This window comes from Lytechinus pictus, chromosome 12 (genome assembly GCF_037042905.1).
Source record: "Lytechinus pictus isolate F3 Inbred chromosome 12, Lp3.0, whole genome shotgun sequence".
Lineage (NCBI taxonomy): Eukaryota > Metazoa > Echinodermata > Echinoidea > Temnopleuroida > Toxopneustidae > Lytechinus > Lytechinus pictus.
In genome coordinates this window covers 15,471,974-15,493,434 of record NC_087256.1, presented here as the reverse complement: position 1 = coordinate 15,493,434, position 21,461 = coordinate 15,471,974, and the positions used below count along the sequence as shown (strand labels likewise).

The window sequence follows — 21,461 nt, the reverse complement described above, 5'->3', positions numbered from 1 at the left end:
CGCATACCACGCATATATGGTACCAAATTATTTGGGAGAACATACTCTTTTAGGCCATATATAATAGTTATGTGTTCATGACACAATATTTCCTTAATAAGAGGATTTGAGAGGTGTGATTTTTTTTACTCACACGGTATATACCGGGTCATTCATTGACCAGAATGCGTATTTACTTGTTTTTAGTCAAGCCGGACTAAGAAATCTTAAATATTATACGTGGCTTTTCATGAAAATTATACAGTTCTAACAATTATACCATCATTATTGAAAGACATCAAATTCAGGGTATTATAATCTCACTTCGGATGAGCAAAATTCTTTTTCAAAAAGCATACCTTTTTGTAATCTTGTATTTCTTTATATCATTAGGATGAAAGCCACAACGCTGAAACATCACTGAGATACTCCAAATACCATATTGTCAATCGCAGCGACGTCTATTATGTAAACGACAGAATTAAAATTCTGATCGAGGAATATGATTCTGAAGGGCGCCCTCGTCGTAAAGGTGGGGCATTCTTCCGAGCTAAACTTGTTTCCAAGGACATCAAGGCATCGGCGAGGTCTGACGGGGAAGTAGTTGATTTAGGAAACGGGCAATATCAGGCCGAGTTTGTCCTCAGGTGGCCTGGTATTGTTACTGTAGCAGTCATGATGGTGGACAGTAACCCTGCCCTAAACATTCTGGAGCGAATGTGGCAAGAGTTCCCAAATAGAGGGACATACATCGGCCATTTTAAAGATGGCACGAACTATGAACAAACGAATTGCAATGTGGACCATGTTACTACATTGGTAAGTATAATATAGTTGCATATAATAGGACATGATGCACAAATGTTCTTCACTTTTCGATGCTTTCGGGACACGTCTAGTCCAGGGTCTTTTGGTAAACGTGATCCGAGGCCAGAATGCCAAATACAACGGCTCTTTGTGTTTGTGATTTATTTAATTTACGCTTGAGACTGAAAGGAAAATGCACACAAAATGATTTTAAAGCCTGGAATAGATAGCTTCCAGCTCTTGCACTTCTTTTTCTTTTAGTTGCCTGCACCCCCCCCCCCCCTTTCTCACAGAAAAAATATCCTCCAAAAACAGCTATAACAAAAATATCCTCCAAAACAACTATAACAAAAATAACCTTTTAAATACTTATTGTCCGGGAGCCAGCGGCATCTGCTTAGCTAAAAAGGCTACAAATTTTCATCTTGATAGCAATATAGTGTGTATGCCCTTAAATATAAGGAAATGCATGTCTGGCTGGTCGTTAGTGGTGGACTTTTAAATCGGAATCCCCTTTCAATAAATTATATAAACAAAATGTAATAAACATATAAACCTATGATATCCATTCTTTGCCAACATGGTACAGAGTATAACATTATCGTGACCAATTTTGAGTAAAACCATTACCGATTATGAATTGATATGATCTTCAATAGTCTGTAAACAATTTATTGCACCTTCATATAACACGAAACAATATGGTGAAAGCTCACGCTGTCCCCCATCTGCGAAAGTTCTAAGATAAACGGCGTACGGTGGTTTCACACCGGAATCTGCGTAGAGTCTCGTAGGGAGTGCGCGAAAGTTTGCTGCGTTCTAATGACAAAAAAACAAAACAAACGTCAACAACAACAAAACGATGAATCGGCATAGTCCCTGAGTAGTCTCTGCGTAGGTTAGCTTAGGGTTGCGTTACTTGTCTACTTACACTTAAGTAGGGCATGCCTTACGTCTGCGTAGGCTTTGCGTATTGATTCAATGTCGACTTTGAAAACAAATACTGAATAACTATTCACGAAAACACCATCATATGATAATAAAAAACACTATGTTTATTAACCATAAATGACCTTTGACCTTGACCATGTGACCTAAGACTTGTGCAAGACGATCATTGCTATTTGATTACCCTCATGTCCACATTTCATTAACTATATCCGTAAACTTTCAAAGTTCCAAAGTTATGGTGGCAATTCAACAAATACCCCCAACATGGCCAAAGTTCATTGACCTTAAATGACCTATGACCTTGGTCATGCGACCTGAAAATACCACAGGATATTTACTGATACTTGATTACTCTTATGTCCAATTTTCATGAACTAGATCCATATACTTTCAAAGCTATGATGACAGAAGAGCGGCGCTCTGCTATGCAGGCGACGCAAAAACTAATAAGAAACAGTAGGATCCAGTATGAGTACGCCAAATTTAAAGGGGTACTTCAGGCTGCTAAAATATGATATAAACTGATTAAGAAAAATCAGACCATCAAAACACAAAATCAGGCAAGCAATAACAAAAATATGACATTTCTAATATTTGCATTGCACGGTGAAACAGTTCTATGCATGTCTTCATGAATATTCAATAAGAGATTCGACGGTATTATATCCGTACTTGTTCTTTTTTATTATGTTAATCCTAATTTGTCATCCAAGAATAATAAAAACAAGATAGGTAACCGATTTAAGGCATTGGATGTTCAATACTTACCGTGTTTACATGTGATCGGCTTTTGCATCTGCTTTTTTGTTGCGTGTAAACGCGATTAACTTGCATCGGCTCTTGGTTCAGAATCGGCAATTTTGCACGACCAAAGTAGTAGGTTCAGAACCGCAAGCCGATGCTGAATCAGCTTTTTTTTTACGTGTAAACAGAAAGCCGATTCTGCATCGGCAATTAGCGCGCATTTAATTTACTTTTCCATTATGACGCATTTGTAAGAGCACGCATCCAGCCTTGTCTTTATTATGACGTATATTGCTGGTACGTGGATCATTTCAGGTTTTTGACACGCGAGCCAATTCCGAACCGCGAGCCGATACAGCGTGTAAACGCGGTTCAAGATAAACCAAAAGCCGATCGTGCATCGGCTATTTGTTCTGAACCAAAAGCCGATCGCATGTAAACACGGTAACTGCAACTTACTTTATTATAAGAGGGACGTATTGCTCTGCGCCAACAATGCGCGAACAAAATTAAACATGTTTATTTTTTTGCATTCCTCCGGCGGCGGCGTACCCATTTTGCGTAGATTTACGTAGACTTGCGTTACTTGCTTATAAAGCAAAACGATTTGCGGCGTAATGTTGCGTAGTCTCTACGCGGCTCTACGCAACTCTACGCAGATCCTGATGTGAAGCCCCCTTAAAACCAGGCGTTCACTAGGATCTGGGTCCCGTTTCATAAAGTTCATGCACCTTAACTTTTATATCTCTTTATATTAATAAGAAGTTGTCATTGAAATTGTAATGTTAATTTAAGATAATTATATCCAGGGACCTCGGGGAAGATAATTGTGGCTGTATTAATAGCCCATCTGAAACGAGTCATCCCTACGATATGTATAAGTTTTATATGTTGTATTATATTCATTATTTATGTTATGATTATGTTATACTAATTTGATCTTACAATGTATATTTTGTTTATATTTATATATTTTTTATCTTGAATAAACCAAATAAAGACTTGTTATGGTAACAAATGCACAATTTTTATAACATATCTACTATCAACCAATCAGATTGAAGGATTTCTGTAGCTTTTAACCGTTATTCTAAATTTGTTATTAGTTTTAAGAAACGGACACCAGGGGCCCGTTTCATAAAACTTTTGACTTGCAACTGTAACATCTCCCATATCTATGACAAATCTTGTTATTGCAATGGCAACTTGTCATAGTTGCAAATATCCGTTTCATAAAAGCAATAACAAATTGTTATCGTAAATAAAAATAAATAAATGAAAAATAGTTCGTGAACGAGCCTGATTTGCAGCTAACAGCCGGTTTTTTTCTTCACACACGTCGTCTGCGATAAAATTTTGATGGTGACAGAATTGAAGTAAAATTTGAATCGGAGATGTAAGTACTTTCTAATTATTGTATTTATTCAATTATTACATCATTTGATAAAGTAATAAATAAATCACTTCCGAAAGAATGACATTGATAATACATATCATATTTCCATCGTTTTCTACGAGGTAAACATGCATTTTGCCCGGGGATATCGTGGAGGCATCATCGAGATGCCGAGTGGTCGCTATCCCGGAGCTTCGGCGTAGTACACGGCAGTAGTGTTGATGTGTGTGGGGTGGAGCTCGAATGAGCGGCGTTGCGACTCGAGTTGCATCTGTCTTTCTTTCTGACTTTAGTCTTTAATTACCTAATTCAGTGCGATATGTGAACAGCTGTGTGAGAGTGAGCCTTTATTTTTTTGTGGCTTGGGTTGTTGTGGGCGACAAAAATACAGTCAAGTCTCGAGGAGCATTGATGGGTGTTGATTGGTGTTCACGCTCATGTTTGGCCTCGGCTTTGGCATGTTTTTTTTTTTTTTTTTTTTTTTTTTTTTTTTTTTTTTTTTTTGGGGGGGGGGCGGGGGTGACTGTCACAAATATTGTACTCTGTAACTATGAGGGATTGTTTTTCTTATAGTTTTCAGGGGGGGGGTGGGTGGCTTGCGAGTGTAAACAGTTTGGTGGCCAGACAGTACTAATATAAAAGCTTGAGCTTACAGTTTATGCATCGACGTTAGGAATGTGTACTCTCTCAATAGACCTTTTTTTTTTTAATTTAGACAATACAACACTTCTATGTGTGAATCATATATAAATGCATAACTATTAGTGTTGTATCCTAGGCTGGGTCAGCCCAGACAGAGACCGCTAAAAAAATTTGCATGTTTTTTGTTGAATTCAATTGACCATTGACCCCCCCTCAAGAAAAAAAAATAAATGAATAAATTAATGTAAAAAAATGAAAATGAATAAATAGAATAAATTAAAAAAACAGGCAAAATAATTAAATATTACCGGTATATATAATCTATAGAGAGGGGGGGGGGGGTGGGGTGGAATCTAGATCTAATAATAGTGTGTGCATTAGAAATTCACATTGCGTTGATGATGGACACAATTTATGTGCTGGAAATGACTGCATTTGTCAGGCCTCGGAGCCGAGACATCAAGACAGAGCGACCGAGGCCGAGACATCGGGCTTCGAGGCCGAGGACGCAAATTCTGGTCCCGAGGCCGTCCTCGGTACACAACACTGATAGCTATAAAATCAGCATGCTCTCTATACCCTACAAGATTGATAACAAAGACATGTGTTTCAACAAGAAATAATTGGTCAACGTATATCTGAATGGGGTATTGTACAGTACTATTGATCAACCAATGATACGAGTTGTATTCTGAGATTTAAATCCATGTTCCTCGTTGACCAATGTTGTCAAATAAAAACCTTGCTTTGAGCACAACATCCTCAAGGTGGTCTGAAATTCTATTAGAAGAAGGTACATGTACTCTTCTGTGGAAGTTCATTTTATGCTTTGACTGCTATATCTACAAGTTTTATTATCAATATACTAGTGTTCTGAAGTTGATGTGTTAATAATCAAATGTTTTAATGTTTATTCTACTTAAAACATAATAGATGGCAGCAGGAGCAAATGTTGGTCGTGATGAGGCGTATACCACCATCAACAATGCTGCAATTGCAGTCACCACCACCACTGATGCCACTACCATCAGTGCTACTAATGCCACCACCACCAAGTCTGCTTCTGCCACTGCCATCACCATTGCCACCGCCACTACCAAGACCACTCCTGACACAAAGCCCCCAAGTCCTCAACTGACCAGATATTGCAGCTGGAGAAGGATAGACCAGGAACTTCAAAGCCAGGGCTTGCCGGTCTCCTACAATAAGAAAAATGCCAAGGGCCCATCTAATGAACTTGTTGCAGAATATTTGGCCACAGTTGTAGAAAAGCAGAGACTAACATGCAGCCACAGGTAAAAATCAATGTCAGATATGATGGATAGTCTTTGAAATATGGGTTGCAGAATGAATATCAGTAAAACCCATCATGATGTGCAATCTGATTTAACCCTAAAAAGGCGGTGGGGGGGCTCAAAAATTTTCGCGATAAATCCAAAACGTGAAAGATGGTGCCGCGTCATTATATGCCTTTTTTTAAAGATTCATGAGTTTTCAGACAAAATTTGTGACACATGGGTACCCGGTTCTGTAATTACGCAACGTTGTGTAAGTACATGTCAGAATTGCTTTAAAATGTGATTTCATTAACAAATCCAATGCAAATTCTGTTTCTAGCCAAAATTCATAATTGTATCATACCGGTAATTTTTATTTTTACTGATTAAAATCAATTACTTTCAAGTTGCTTATGATCAGAAAATTTTGTCAACAATATAAAAAAAAAAGTAAAAAAAAACAACAAAGAAATACTTCAGAAAAAAAAAAAAGATGAATGGAATTTGATATCATTTAACGTTTATGTGTCTGAACAAAAAAAAAACACTTCAAGGGCTTTGTTTATAGATTTCCAGCCAAATTCTAATTTCATGCATGAATAAGTAAAATTTATTAATTACAAATAAATTTAAATAATTTTAGAACGATCAAATATACAATTTTTTCATCTGTGACAGGCATGTTGCATTTTTTCACAATTGCGCAATTAACGGTCAAGATCTTGAGGGCCCCCACCCCCCTTCCGCCCATCTTTCCTGCCTCCAAAATACCCTGGCAGTCTTATTAGGGTTAGATTAGGTTAACATTGAAATATAACATTCTTACAATGGATTTCAGTGGCGTAATGAGCCAAATATTTTGAGAGGGCTAAATATGGCGGATGGAACAAAAGTTCTCCAAAGATGCAAGAGAGCGAAGGGAGTGAGCAAAATTGTTGAACTTTTAAATACAGAAATCAAATTTTTAGAAAGATTTTGACGTAATCAGAAAATAATAGACTATTTCACCCTTTCCATTCCCTTTTTTTTTCTTGGTCATGAAACATGGGGGGGGGGGGGCATTGCCCCCTCATCTATACACCAGTGATGGATTTAATACTTTTTGCATGTACGATGACAACGCTCGCTCTCTCTCCCTCACCCATCCTCACTACGTGTACATGTGTGTGCAAGATAAATTATGAGGAACAATTGCATAGCATATGAAGTGATGTTTCTCAACCAGAGATTCCTTATATATTATCTATTGTTGCATGTTTGCATTTTTGTTCATCATATTAACCCATCTTGATCCCTTTACCCCCCCCCCCCCATGATAAAAACTTAGTAGTCAAATGACGTTTCCTCTTATTTTCTTTTGATATACATGCAATGTATACATGTGAGAAAAAAAAGTGCCAAACATTTTTTGAAAATTTCAATTTAATTTATTCCTTCAGGTGAGGCTTTGTCCACATTTCCAGAAAGACACAAGATAGTATCAGAAAGCCATGCCAAAATCAACGACTGAAGGGTTTGGAGAGCCATACAAAGAGCCTAGAAATGTGATTTTACCTGTAAGTTAAACACTCTTGATTATAATTCTGATTCACTTTGGCATAGGAAGTATGTCACATGATAACAATTTGAATGATTTTTGTCTTCTTGATTTGCTCTTCGTCAAGAATCCAGTCCATATTTTAGAATTAAACTCTAAGTTCAAGGTGTTAAATTAATATATGATATTTCTTTTACAGCTGCAAAAACAACAAACCAATATCAATCATTGGTAGATAATGTGACTTGCTTTCTCTTGCCAAAGTGGTACATGAATATTCTGCATTTCTATAATTATTGACCCCCACCACTACCACCTAAGATGCAACATGTCAAATTACTGCAAAGACATAGATGCTAGTTATTCACTTAATCATATTTTTAATTATTAATTTGTCAGTAAAGGAGTAATAGGACTCAGGTAGATTACCCGAAGAAGCTCACATAATTTTTTTTACTGGTAGACCCTTTACATTCATTTGATGAATTGAGTTGATGCAAAATCAACTGAATGTAATGAGTACAAAATCCTGTTAATAAACCTTACTAGGTGAGGCTATTCTGGTAGATCATCCCGGGGGGCGCGTGAGGATCTTGTCCATTTTGAGAAATCTTGCAAAGTATCGAAAGGTGCCTCCACCCCCCCCCCCCAGTCTATTAAGGGTTAACAATGAAAATGAAATTAGGAATAACTTTGGTATCTTGCTTATATGCATTATAAATTAATTTCTATTTCAGGTACTTCAATCACATGAACAGCAGCAGGAGCAAAAACAGCAGCAACCACACAGGAGATGTAACGACAGCATTGACCAACAGCAACAACAATAGCAGCATAAACAATTTCTGCAGGAGGTGCAAAAACCACACCGGCAACCTCAACAACATCAAGATGTCCAACAACCACTCCGGGAACATTAACAGCAACCACAACTTCAGCAAGAGTTTCAACAAACACATCAGCAAAAACCAACAGCAGCAGCAACAACAGCACTTATGAAATGAATTTTAATTGAAACTCAAAAGCCAATGAGGAAACATCTTTTACAAAATGAGACATCATTTGTTCATCCTTTTACAGGATAAAGGAAAGCTTTTTTGAAAGTGTAAATTTGCAGGAACACAATGAATGTTCCCTCTGTATCTATTTATTGAAATAAATTTGACTTTAAAAAGAATGAATGATGATTCAATAAATATCTACTTTTTATTTGTCAATGAGTAAAAATACATGTATTTTCTATTTAGAATGACAAAAAGCAATTTATCAAATCAAAATCATCAAAAAATTGACCAATATGGCTCTTAGGCCCTCAAAATTGTTGGTATTTTGATGAAAAAGCTATTTATGCGGCAATATTTGACGCAGCTCAAATAGCTGCGTCAAATTTGCCGCAGAAATTGTCATTTGCCGCAGCTCCTTGAGCTGCGTCAAATATTGCCGCTGAAATTGTCATTTGCCGCAGAAAGTATCTGCGGCAAAGTTTTATGAAACGGAAACTTGACGCTGTTTTAAGATTTGCCGCAGAAACACAGATTTGCCGCAGAAAATGGTAGTTGCCGCTGCGGCAAATGTTTTATGAAACGGGCCCCAGGTCAACGTCAGGACAAGGCGCAGAATACGAAATGTTTCATCTGCGTCCCATCCTCAGCCGGCCCAGACATTTCAGAAAGGGTCAATATGCGGTCTTTGTCGTTCCTGTGCCCTTCCCGGTGTTCGGGACGTCAAACAATTCAAATTTTGGATTTGTATAAATGTTACTTTATATTGAGTAAAGCCCTCTTTCTCGTTTATCAAATCATTTTATAGGAGAGAGAATGCGACTACACGGACAATGAGACAAACATCCACTGGTATTGTGAACGTCCCTCCAATCCACATTTGAACTGCACACACTGGTGGAAACATAATTCAAATAACACCTTCATCTTCTCGCAGCAAACACGCTTTATACGACCTGGGGAAGAAAAGCATTTTGTTGAGTAAGTATGTAATAATGCAACATTTTATAAAGCGCTTAATATATTTTATGTTTATAAGGACTATGTACTACGATTCAATCATCTCAATCGGAATGACTACACATTAACACCCCCATTTGCTCTGTTGCAGTCATGATTATTAGGAGCTTCACATTCGAATCTGAACTTTTTTCATATAATAATTATTGACTGAAATAATAGCTTGAGGTATTATAATCCTAAACAATATCCTAAACATATATAATAACTTGAGGTATTATAATCACTAAACAATTATGCAACTGGCGCTGTTCATAATATTCTTAGGTTGAGAAGCAAAGAGGCAAAGAACATGGGTTAAGCCAGGGCTACACCTAGACCGAATTCTCCCGAATAAATTCGGACTGATTCTGCCCGAATATGGCCAGATTCGGATGGATTCGGAACCTATTCGTCTCTGACAAATTTTATTCAGGCCTCATTTTGAGATGTATTTGGAAAGAATTCGGTTGGATTTTACATGTTTTGGGAGGCATTTGGGCAAGTCTTAGAAGTCAATTAATGGCAACTGTGCTCCGATTCGGGACCTATTCGCCTCTCATTCGGTCCGAAATTATTGAGGAGAATTCGGTGTTGGTGTAATCCTAGCTTTAACCCTGGTTTAAGCTAGGGTTACACCAAAACCGAATTCTCCCGAAATAATTCCCACCGATTCTGTCCGAATAGGGCCTGATTTGGAATTTATTCGTCTTTGATTCGGGGAGCTCCCCAAATAGAGACGACTACTGGGTCCCGAAGAGATCCTGAGGTCCAGCGCAGAATCGAAAAGAATTGACCCGTATCAATTTTGGTAATCCCGGATAAATCCAAAAGCCACCCGAAGAGTGTCAAAAATTTAGAGAAAGGTTGCCAGAATCGAGCTGAATGTGACCCGATTGCTCCGGTTACAACCGAATGTAGACCCGAAAGTTGACCTAATCGGAACTATATGGCCGAATGCGCCGAGCTCGGACCGTTACTCCCCGAATGATACGAATAGGTCCGAATGTGCCCAGAATATTCCGAATGCCTCCCCTAATCCCACCAAATTTAAGTATTGGGTGTCCCATGGACTCATCAAGCTTTTGTTTTTAGGGGCACCCTAATCATTAAGCTATGTTTTTTTTTATAATATCATTGTGCATTCATGTTTGATATTGATTTTTAAATGATTGAATAAAACGAAAAAAAAAAAATGTCATCCGAATTTATCTCGTGCGTGGCCCGAATGAAATTTGTTGTCGCCACATTCGGGAGTATTTTTGCGGGTATTCGGCTGGTTTAAACATTTCGAATCAAGCCGAATTCATCCGGGAATGTTCCCGATTCCCTACCGACTTTTCTCGCCTTTGTGGAGGGAGAACAGAATGCTCCCAAACCCTCCCGAATACGTGTATCCGAATGGCTTTGCAGCCGATTCGGTTCCGCTGTATCCCTGGATGAACATTGAAACAGAATCAGCTGCGAATTTATCCAAATACACGTATTCGGGAGTATTCTGTTCTCCCTCCCCGATTGCGAGAACATTCGGAAACATTCGTGGAGGGATTCGGCTCGTTTTGAAATGTTCCAAACCAGCAAAATACCCTCCAAAATACTCCTGGATATGACCAAGACAAATTTCATTCGGGCCGAATTCGGGATGTATTCTGATTTAATTCGATTGGATTCTGGAAGGCATTGGGATCGTCTGGGCAGTCAATACATACTTTCGCAACCTCGGGTAGGGCAACATTTATCTGTGGTTCGTGTGCAACATACCTACGTAACGTGCCCAATCTTGAAAAAGAGATCCTTTTCATGCGTTACTTTGGTCGCGCCTGGTATGCAATGGAAGTGCTCCCCGCCGGCGAAATTATTTTTCCCATTAATTGTGGCCGTAAGCGTTCACGTTGCCACGAATGAATCAGCACCCTCAATTACCGGTATCCTTCCATAGGCCTAAGGCTTAGATCTATATTTAGATCCAATTCTTAAAAACTTATCAGATTGCCATTAATGACAAGACAAACTGCTAGGCTATAGGGATAGCCTAGGCTAGCGCATTAATTTTATCTCAAATCTGGACCTGTCTAATGCCGACTAGTGCCATGGTTAACTTAGAACTGGTTAATTCCGAACTTTACATTTACTAATACGTTAGAATAATGAGCTTGGTAGTCTTGGTTTGATCATGGTCTAGTCCGTATAGATCTAAATGAATTTATTTTAGATCTAGTCTAGCCTCTAGATCCTGATAGACTCTGATCTACACTGTATCAGCATGGAATGTATTCTAACGTCAGTGAGCAGAACAAGCATGTATACTGATTATGTAAACGCGCAGCTCTGCATACTATTGCAATCGCACAGTAAATTATCTTGATCAACAAAATGCAAAAAATCGATCTACATTTTCTTTACCATTTATTAACTTTTTGATTTCCCGTACTCGAAATTGGCAATTGTGTTTACATGTTCTATATACGGACCTGTTAAACCAAGGCTACCAAGCTCATTGGTCCAACGTAATTGAACATAAAGTTCGGCATTAACCAGTTTAGCCATTGCATTAGTCGGCATAGGGGGTACAGAATTGAGATAAAGTTAATGCCCTATCCTAGGCTATCCCTAGCCTAACCTTGCAGTTTATCTTGTCATTAATTCCAATTTGACAAGTATTTCAGAATTGGATCTAACGTTAGAAATAGATCTAAGCCTAAGGCCTATGTAAGGGTACCCGTAAATTTGATGGTGGTGATTCATTCATGGCAACGTGAACGCTAACATACTGACCACAATCAATCAAGATCCACGCGCATGCGAACTGTTATTCCGAAGACGCAATACATGAATATCCATATTGGGGCCCGGCACTGCGGTGGGAAAAATGATTTTGCCCCCGGGCGGCTACCTCGAGTGCTAGGAGGCACCAATGTGGCTCTGGAAACTCATCCTAAGTCGGATATGTCGCTGTTACCATAATAGCAACCATAATTTTGCACACGAACCGCAGATTGATTGTTTCCGTTGTGGATGCGAAAGGTAAACAAATTCTCATGTCACACATTTTGCATTGCAGGACAGTCTTTTACGACGGGACAAAAAGTTTCTTCCAAAATCAACAACCGTCGTAAAGGTCCGTTCCCGTCTTCCTGCGAAAAGTCTGGTATCATTGGCGTCGGGACCTATTTGTCTCTGATGCAGGTCTTTCAAGGACTAAAATTTGAAAATAAAAAACCCAGAACCCAGAAGCCCAAATAGATGCGCAATTTATTATTATTACATGAAAGCTCTTTCTGTTTCAAAACCTTCCTTTTTGGGGGATTTTTTGAATAATTAACTGAATAAAAAGCAAAGTAGATAATAAAAAGAACCCCGCGTATTTTATATTTTTTTGTGAAGATTGTTGATATGGCAAAAGGATGGTAATTGTTTCACAGTAGGAGCGGGAAGGTTTCATTTCCTCCAATATATAGTATATAAATTTCATGTTCCGAATTTCCGAAAGTAGAGAAATAAAAGCGATTCAGTAACAATAAGAAACAAAAATAAAATGCCAACCCAACTTCTACCATGTTCAAGAATCTTTGCGCCAACGTCATAATTTTCAACATCGCCGTTTACCATCTACTTTGTTTTTCTCTGCAGTTACAAGAAGTATTTGACATGTAAAGACTGCAGTATAACCGTCCGCGAGAAGAGAAAGTCGAATGGTTTGTGATTTCTTCATACTCCCATAGCATTGATAACAAACGAAAGATTGAAGAAAGTCATGCATTTTTAATCATATATGCTTACAGATGATTGGTCAAAGTAACCCATCTGTTGGTTAATATGTGTCCGACCATGGACCTATAAGAAATGGACGATTAACGCGATCATTCTTTTGATGCAATCATAGTCGCCGTCTCTTGATTATGTGCATATTAATGATAACATACAGGTGCTTTGACAATAGCGACTACCAAGGCGAATCTGATCTTCCCAAAGGAATGTTTTGCTCTTTTTGCCGTTTGTTGGCTGATGTCTTGTAGCAGATTATAGCTTTCAATTAAGATGTTTCAGATTTGGAACAGCAAATTGAGAAGCAGACGATTTTTGTGATATCAAATTTATTATTATCGATTTGCACGCTTCTGCACACTCATAATGACTTTTCTAACAACGAGAGGGGGACGACCCCTACAAGAAACCCACCATGTTTCTCTGGAATATTATGAGGAAATCTTTAAAATGTGATTATAAATTACAATCAATCAATTTCATTTCAGCCTCTATCTTGAAATATTCATACACTTTTTCCAAATAAAAACCATGGAACTAAGATAACCATTTGTAAACCAGAACTGCACATTAATTTCCGAGAATTCAGGTAAATTTATTACCTTCTGCGCATACAATTTGTCTAATGTTAAATGTCTAATCACCGAAAGCTTCTGTAACTCATGGTTTAATTGACGGCGACCATGATGGTATCACAGGAGATAAATATGAAGAGAATGTTATTCACATGACAATGACAGTCAGATGTTAGTGAATTCATTAACTAACCGATGAATGTCCAGCTTTCATAGGTCCATGGTCCGACCAAGAACTATTTTTTTTCAAAATGAATCAAATTATTGGTTAGAATCTACGAAAATTTTGGTTGGTATTCACCATTTCTATTTGACACATGATTCACCAAAAGGTTGTTTACTTTGTCCAATCGTCTACTGTATTGATTGTTGAATAACAAATGCATTTTCACTTTTTGATTATCTCAGCCGTCGATTAAACAAATATTGTCGTACGGTTTGGTCTCGCCTGCAAAGCAGAACGATACTAAAGGCGCCACTTTTCCGACGGCGGCGGCGTCAACATGAAATCTTAACCAAGGTTAAGTTTTTGAAATGTCATAAATTAGGAACTACATGAACCTAGTTCGTGAAACTTAAACATACGGGTGATGAAGTATTACTAAACATCTTGCCTGAGTTACAGGTCACATACCCAAGCTCGAAAATCATTTATGGTCAATGGACTTAGACCATGTTGAGGGAATTAACATGGAAATCTTAACAAAGATTAGGATTTCGAAATTTCATCATAACTTTTATTTTTTTTGGATCTAGTTCATGAAACTTAGAGCTACCAGGAACGGTGTATCACTTAACATCTTGCCTGGGTTTTGGGTCACATAAATAAAGACAAAGGTCATTTAGGGTCAATGAACTTTGGTCATGGGGGGGGGGTAATTGTTGAATTGCCATCATAACTTTGAAAGTTTATGGATCTAGCTCATGAAAGTTAGACATAAAGGGTAAGGGTGTATTACTGTTTCGGGTCACATGACCAAGGTCAACGGCCATATAGGGTCAATGAACTTTGGCCATGTTGGTGATGTTGGGAGCTTTTGTGGAATTGCTATGATAACCTTGAACGTTTATGGATCTAGTTTATATTACTTAGACATAAGAGTAATCAAGTATTATTGAACATCCTGCGTGAGTTTCAGATCACATGACCAAGGTCATAGGTTATTTAAGGTCAAAGAACTTTGGCCATATTGGGGGTATTGTTCACTTGCCATCATAACTTTGAAAGCTTATGGAACTAGTTCATGAAACAAGGAAGAAAGGGTAATCAAGGTCACATGATCAAGGTCAAATATCATTTAGGGCAAATGAATATAGTGTTTTTTATCATATGAATGGGGGTTTTGTGAATAATTATTCAATGTCAGCACTACTGCTATATTGAAAGAAGAATTGCAGGTGAGACTGCCTGAGGTGTTCCACTTGTGACAATAAATTTACCAATTTGCAAATTAGACATTTAACAATTCATGCCAAGGATATTAAAGGCTCAGGACACACTAGACGAAACAGAATCTTACTTTTGATAAAACTGTGATTCAACAATGTGGTCGGGGATCAAGATTTTTGTTAATCCATCTTTGAAAATTATTTCCGTTTAAAATCTGATTTTTTTTATCGTTTCCACATTTTCTTATTCAATTGCAATCTTATCTGCAGCAGAGGTGGACAAATATGGACGGCATCCTTGGCAAGAACCATGGCACACACTACCAAAGTGCCTCCCAGGACGTATCAACAAGTTCGAGAACACGACTTCCGGTTATCTTTACCGAGACAAATGGTTTTCTACGAGGTGTCGAAACCGGGCTTTTAGCTCCCGAACCGCTGCCGCGTGTCTCAGAAACAAGACCGCGCTTATTCTTGCTGATTCCACTGGCAAGCAGCTGTATGTATATTACGTGCATCTTTTGAAAATGAGAGAATTAACCACGATCAATTGTATGGGGCACGCATACAGCGACTCGATTAACTTCACCATCTATTACAAGTTCCACGGTCTTCCTTCGGGAGGGATGAATGGGGGACCGAGCAAATGTCTCAGACAAAGCGTAGTTAATGTGCTTGACCACCTAGCCTTTATACCAGACGTTTTCATGCTTTCAATCACTGCTCACTTAACAATGCACAACCAGGACTATTTTAGAGAGAGGATGAAGATCATACGACCCGCCGTGGAAAGACTACATAGGCGAAACCCAAATACAAGTTTTCTCATTAAGAGCGCAAATACGAGGGAATTCAAGACTTTACAACATGTCCTTGCCAATAATGAATGGTACATGTATACATTGGATAGGATAGTTCGAGAATCTTTTGCTGATTATCCAAAGGTTGCATTAATAGATGCCTGGGACATCACTGTGGCCCAATTTAATCCAGATATCATCCACCCAAAACCTTCTACATTAGCTAAAATTGCAGATCTAACCTTATCATATATATGTCCAATTTAAAGGTCGAGTCCAACTAAACGAAAAATGTATGTGAATAAATGGGGAAAAAATAATTTAAACGAATATCAAAGTGGTAAGGAAATAAGAGAGTTGACGCCGCAATACAGTGCGTATCAAAAAAAGTTTACACTTAGAAAAAATCCTGTAAAATTATACATTTGTGTTATCCTGAAGATTTTTCCACATTTTAACATTGGTACAGATCCATTTAATCAAATGACGATATAACTGTCGAAAAATATTTCCGCTTGAGTGAGCACCACTTACTTTTGAAAAGTTAGTGAAAAATAATTTGCGCAGAACTTGACACGTGACAGTTAGCTAGTAAAATTGATTTGAAGATCTCTTTAACCTTTTTTTAACTTGTTTCCTTTCCCAAAACCCTTCGAAGAGTGCATTGCGCCCCACTCCACTCCCCCACACATCGAGGCCATCGTGACGACATTTGCTTTACACTGAGCTGTGAATTACATGAAATAACTTAGGCTTGATTTTCATTGTGTTAATCATTTTCAATCTTGGGAAAAGTGTGGAAAAACATGTATTAAATGAAAAATGAAATGTAAACCCACTTTAAATGATAAAAACTTTATAGTGAAAAAAATGCTGGAGATGTCTGATACAAACTTTTGTTCAGATTCAGTTATGTCCTCAGATCCAGCTGGCACAAAAATTGTAAAGGTTGTGCTTACTAAGTGTTGAAATGTGGAAAATTGTTACAAAATGGTTGAATGTATCCGTTTTATTTCAATTGACTGAAAGTGCAAGGGAAATGTATGAGAAATGTTTCACAATGTAAGTTTGATTTCGCCCATTCCCCTTGACACAGCGTGAAAACGAGCGTTTCTGCGCAAACAGATTTCTGCGAGCTTTACAAAAATGGACAGTGCTTACTCAAGTGTAACATTCTGTCAAAACTTTTACTTTCATTTGATAGATGAGACCCAAACCCAAGATTATATGTCAAAAAATTACCCACATGTTGTATATTTTTTAATTCCCAGAGCTTTTTCAAAGTGCAAACTTTTTTTTGATACGCACTGTATATCATCTTTTGTAGATTTGACAATAAAGAGACGTTTTAATAAAAACACAATTCCCAATGTTAAAGGAGGAATCAAAGTTTCACATCATACTGAGGAAAATAATATATCTCATATTTCCAATAACAAACTAGGAAAATGGGTGCGTCTAGGCACTGGTTATGTCAAGTGCAGATTGTTAAATAAGTCCTCTTAAGATGCAAGGAAACTTTCTTATTACAAATCAATTAAAAACTATATTCTAACCAGGTAGGGTGAAACCAAACAGCTCGTCAGGGTCATAACTATAAAATACAGCGCGTCCCCCAAAAAATGTTCTCTGACAAAGGGCCGAATTAATTAAAAAATGTGGTCGTATTCTCAATCGAATGTACAAGAGGAGAAAGCTTATTTCATAACCTAATTTCTATGAAAATTTAATGGGTTTCGCTTCAGCGGTTTTGAATACACGCCCTTATACATGTAATACGTAGCAGTGGTGCATTTCAGGCCATTCCAAGTTTGCAACACTGATATTTCTGCATTGTCTTTTTAGCATGTTAACCACCACTTTACCATCTATGATCTGAGCAGGGAGATAAAATCACAAACTTTAACGTGTGCAGAAGGGTATTGATCATAAAAAATGAAGTTGTTTTTTTTAATAATTTTTTTTTAATATGAATGATGGATAAGTACAATAAGCAGAACAATGAAGGGCAAACCACAAGAGTATCACACTTTGCGAAAGAGAACATTACTTTTGGAAATTTATTTTTTTCATTAAAAAATGTACAGTGAAATTTACTTGAGCTCATTAATTGAGCTCATCAGATTCTGAATGATCCAATGGGGTGATATGCTAGGCAGTGGCAAGCATACAGCAGTGGTAGGAGTGCAGCATGTATAGGCAAACTTGAAATTTGCTGAAAAGCACCACTGTGACTTAATAAACTAAGCATACAAAACCACTGAAGCGAGACCAATGATTTATTTTTTTATAGAATTTAGGACATGAGATGAGCTACCTATTACTATATATTTAAGTGGGAATAGTTATCAATTTCTTAATTAATTCAGCCGTATCAGAGGGAAATTTTTTTGGGGACGCGCTGTATAGATACGCGCAGGAGCCAAAAAATGCATAATCTTCCGATATATATTACGTTTATTTTTGTAAATGGTGTACTTAACCCTCAGAAGATTGGGCTACTTTGACGCTTAAGAATACTGAGAATAAGAATAATGAACTAAATAACGGTTCTAAACTGCTATTTTTCTTCATAGACTTTTGGCAGGATTCTGAGCAAATATATCTGAAATAATGATATCGATTTTTTTCTAACGTATTTCATTGCTTTTTAATTTTATGTATTTCCATGTTTTACGACTTTTTTTTAAATTGTTTTTTGGTATAAATCATCGGCTTCTATACTTTGAACATAAGGAAGATGAAATTGATCGAGTTTAACCGGCAAATATAAAAATAATGATAGATTAATGAATTTTGGCTAATAACACAATTTGCATTGGATTTGTACATAAATTCACGATTTTGAGCAATTTTGTGTCTGCGTAATTTTGGAAGCGCAATTTAAAAGTTGCGCAAGACTTGAAAGGAAAAGGTCAGTGAGCAGCGTGATCAAAAAATTTTGCGCTGCAGATTTATGGCGAAGAATGTCGAGGGGGGGGGGGGGCTGAATTAGGCCCCCAGTCTTATTAGAGTTTAGCGTGTTAAGAACCAATTGATGTAGTTGGAACTTTTTCTCATTAGATGATATTATAGCAGGTAAGGTACTTTATCATTAAGGAAGTGCAACTATATTACGTTAAGTTTATTATGGGAAAATTATTTTAACGGTCATGTGTCAAATATGTTACGATATCAGTTGCGTCAACAAATGAGTTTTCACATTCATTCTAGATTCGATCTTTCTTTTATTACTACAAAGGTTAACAAAATAAAAAAATATCTTACATATCCATCAGTGGGTTGAAGAGCCGTCAATTCTGTTATATTCCAATTACACTGCATATCCAAATAGGCTGGTATGAATTCCTTAACTTAAAGTCAACAGTGCTGGTAATGATGAAATTGATGTTGAATTGCGTACAAAAGCAATGATGTCCGTGAGGACAAAGTCGATGATGACAATTTAAGCAATCTATGGGTTGAAAAGTGTTCTCTAGGTTGATGATCTTGATGAGAACTGAGAATTTCTCTCTTAAAAAGTTGCGAACAGTAATTGATGACATTAAATTAATTCCTCAGAAGTTAATGCTGTACTCGACATAGAGGTAAAATGGGAACGTCGGACATAAAGACCGGGCTTTGAAACGCGGAGTTCTAAATTTATCGAAGGATGTTCCAGTATTTTCTATCAATTTCCATCTTCCAGGCATGGAAGCTTAATAGTGCCACCCAGATGCTCATATGATCATTTCGTCATGTCTACATCTCTTAGGGAGAAATATGAGATGACGGGATCTCAGATATCGTCATGTCTGCATCCTGTGGGAGAGATGATGATATGACGTGATCTTAGATCTTGTCATGTCTACATGTTTTAGAAGAGATGATCAGATGACAAGATCTTGGATCCGCGATCTTGTCATCTCATCATCTCTACCATAAGATGTAGACATTGCGAGATATAAGCTCACGACATAATCATTTCTCACAGTATGTAGACATAACGAGATCCGAAATCTTGTCATATCATCATCTCTTCTAAAGAATGTAGACACGACGAGAAAACAAGTTCTTGTCATCTGATCATCTCTACCACGGGATGTAGACATGATGAGATCCACGATCTTGCCATCTGATAATCTCTCCCACCTTCCCACGATCACGTCATCTGATCATCCCTTTTACAAGATGCAGACATGACAAGATCCAACATCTCATCATCACATTTTATGCTTTAGGATATGTAGACATGACGAGATTATTATCTGAACATCTGGATGGCACTTTGAAGCTTCCATATCCAGGAAGTTTCTAATTATAATGAGAACATTCTGTTTTTTTTTCTTGAACAGTCCACTTCTTCTAGAAGGGTCTTCAATGGCCCCCAATTAAATTAACAATGTAAACAACATACTTAATCATATTGTCCCTTTTTCTTGCCAGCAATCCATATCGTCTACTGGAAATACCAGTTCTTGTGAATTTCAGCACACTGAGCATTCCACTTTCTCATTAAAGGCAACCAAAACCCAAGAAGAAAAGTCACAATCTTATTTGAAAGAGTAAAAAAAAGAAAGGAACAACTTAAAACAATTTTCATCAAAATTAGTTAAGAAATAAGCAATTTATGGACATTTTAAAAGTATTGCTATACTTTCTATGGGGTTCCTCAAATTGGCCACCATGCTTCAGAATCGCAGATTTTGTGGAAGACTCTCCATTTGTTTTGTACCCGAATTTTCAGATTTTCCCCAGTAACTTTCACATGGCATCTTGCCTCCTAAGCATAACATATGTCATGAAAAAAGTACAATTCACGTCACATTATGTCAAGGACATGAGGAGATAATGTGAAATATGTAAAATAAAGGGGGAAATCAGACAATTTGTTTACAAACCAAATGGAGAGTAGTCCACAAAATCAGCCATTTTGAAGCATGTCTGCCAATTTGAGGATCCCCATAGAAAGTACAACAAGACTTTTCAAACTTTCATAATTCGCTTATTCTATAAGCGATTTTGAGGAAACAAGTTTTAGATTGCTCTTCTCATTTTATTCTTTCTGATAAGATGGATTCTCTCCTTGTATTTTGGTTTCCTTTAAGCATGCGTGCTATCACATACAATTGATTGGAGTGTTGCAACAAAACAAACCTAATCGAGACATTCTAGAATATTCTAGTTTACTTATCATAGCAGTTCTTACTTGCAATTTTTTTACATTAAAAAAATGTTAATTTATTATGTGCATTCTCTCTCCGGGGTTGGGCACAACCTAATGAATAAAAAGAAACGAATTTCTACATAATTCTTCTTCCAGGTAAAATATATAAATATACATTATCCCCGTTACAAGAACCGTGTTGGAAAGAATACAGTGCAACAGAGTGTGATCACTGTGTGTTGGAATGGAGGACTTTGTGAAATTGCTCAAATTCAACAATGTGCAGACATTTTCACACTGTGGACATCTCGACAGTGTGACTGTTCATAGCGTGTTCATATAGTCGACTATGTGAATATGTGATTCACACCGTTATAATGCTCAAATTCAACATTTTAGGGTGATTTTACATTGGGTTCCACACTGTGAACAAACTGTTTCGAGCTATTAGTG

At 37.4% G+C, this 21,461-nt stretch overlaps 2 protein-coding genes across 3 annotated transcripts in view; both read left to right on the top strand.

Moving 5' to 3' along the window:
- Nucleotides 1-19,134, top strand: part of LOC129272972 (NXPE family member 1-like) — a 39,194-nt gene extending 20,060 nt beyond the window's left edge. Inside the window, exons 3-6 of one of the 2 annotated variants that reach the window (XM_064107818.1) lie at nucleotides 373-798; nucleotides 9,143-9,315; nucleotides 12,964-13,028; nucleotides 15,333-19,134. In XM_064107818.1, coding sequence (XP_063963888.1) covers nucleotides 373-798; nucleotides 9,143-9,315; nucleotides 12,964-13,028; nucleotides 15,333-16,129 — 1,461 coding nt within the window. In that variant the 3' untranslated portion in view covers nucleotides 16,130-19,134. The remainder of the gene's footprint in view (nucleotides 1-372; nucleotides 799-9,142; nucleotides 9,316-12,963; nucleotides 13,029-15,332) is intronic. The other variant, XM_064107819.1, reaches the window with a different exon arrangement.
- LOC135156181 (uncharacterized) lies at nucleotides 3,793-9,145 on the top strand. Its single transcript, XM_064107820.1, has 4 exons — nucleotides 3,793-3,877; nucleotides 5,453-5,814; nucleotides 7,236-7,352; nucleotides 8,071-9,145. Exons 2-3 carry the CDS (start codon nucleotides 5,453-5,455, stop codon nucleotides 7,237-7,239), a joined length of 366 nt encoding a protein of 121 aa, XP_063963890.1. The 5' UTR covers nucleotides 3,793-3,877; the 3' UTR covers nucleotides 7,240-7,352; nucleotides 8,071-9,145.
- Nucleotides 19,135-21,461: the final 2,327 nt, after the last annotated feature.

Excerpts from the sequence above, each read along its gene's own strand:
- LOC135156181 (XM_064107820.1), top strand. The coding sequence starts at position 5,453 with ATGGCAGCAGGAGCAAATGTTGGTCGTGATGAGGCGTATACCACCATC.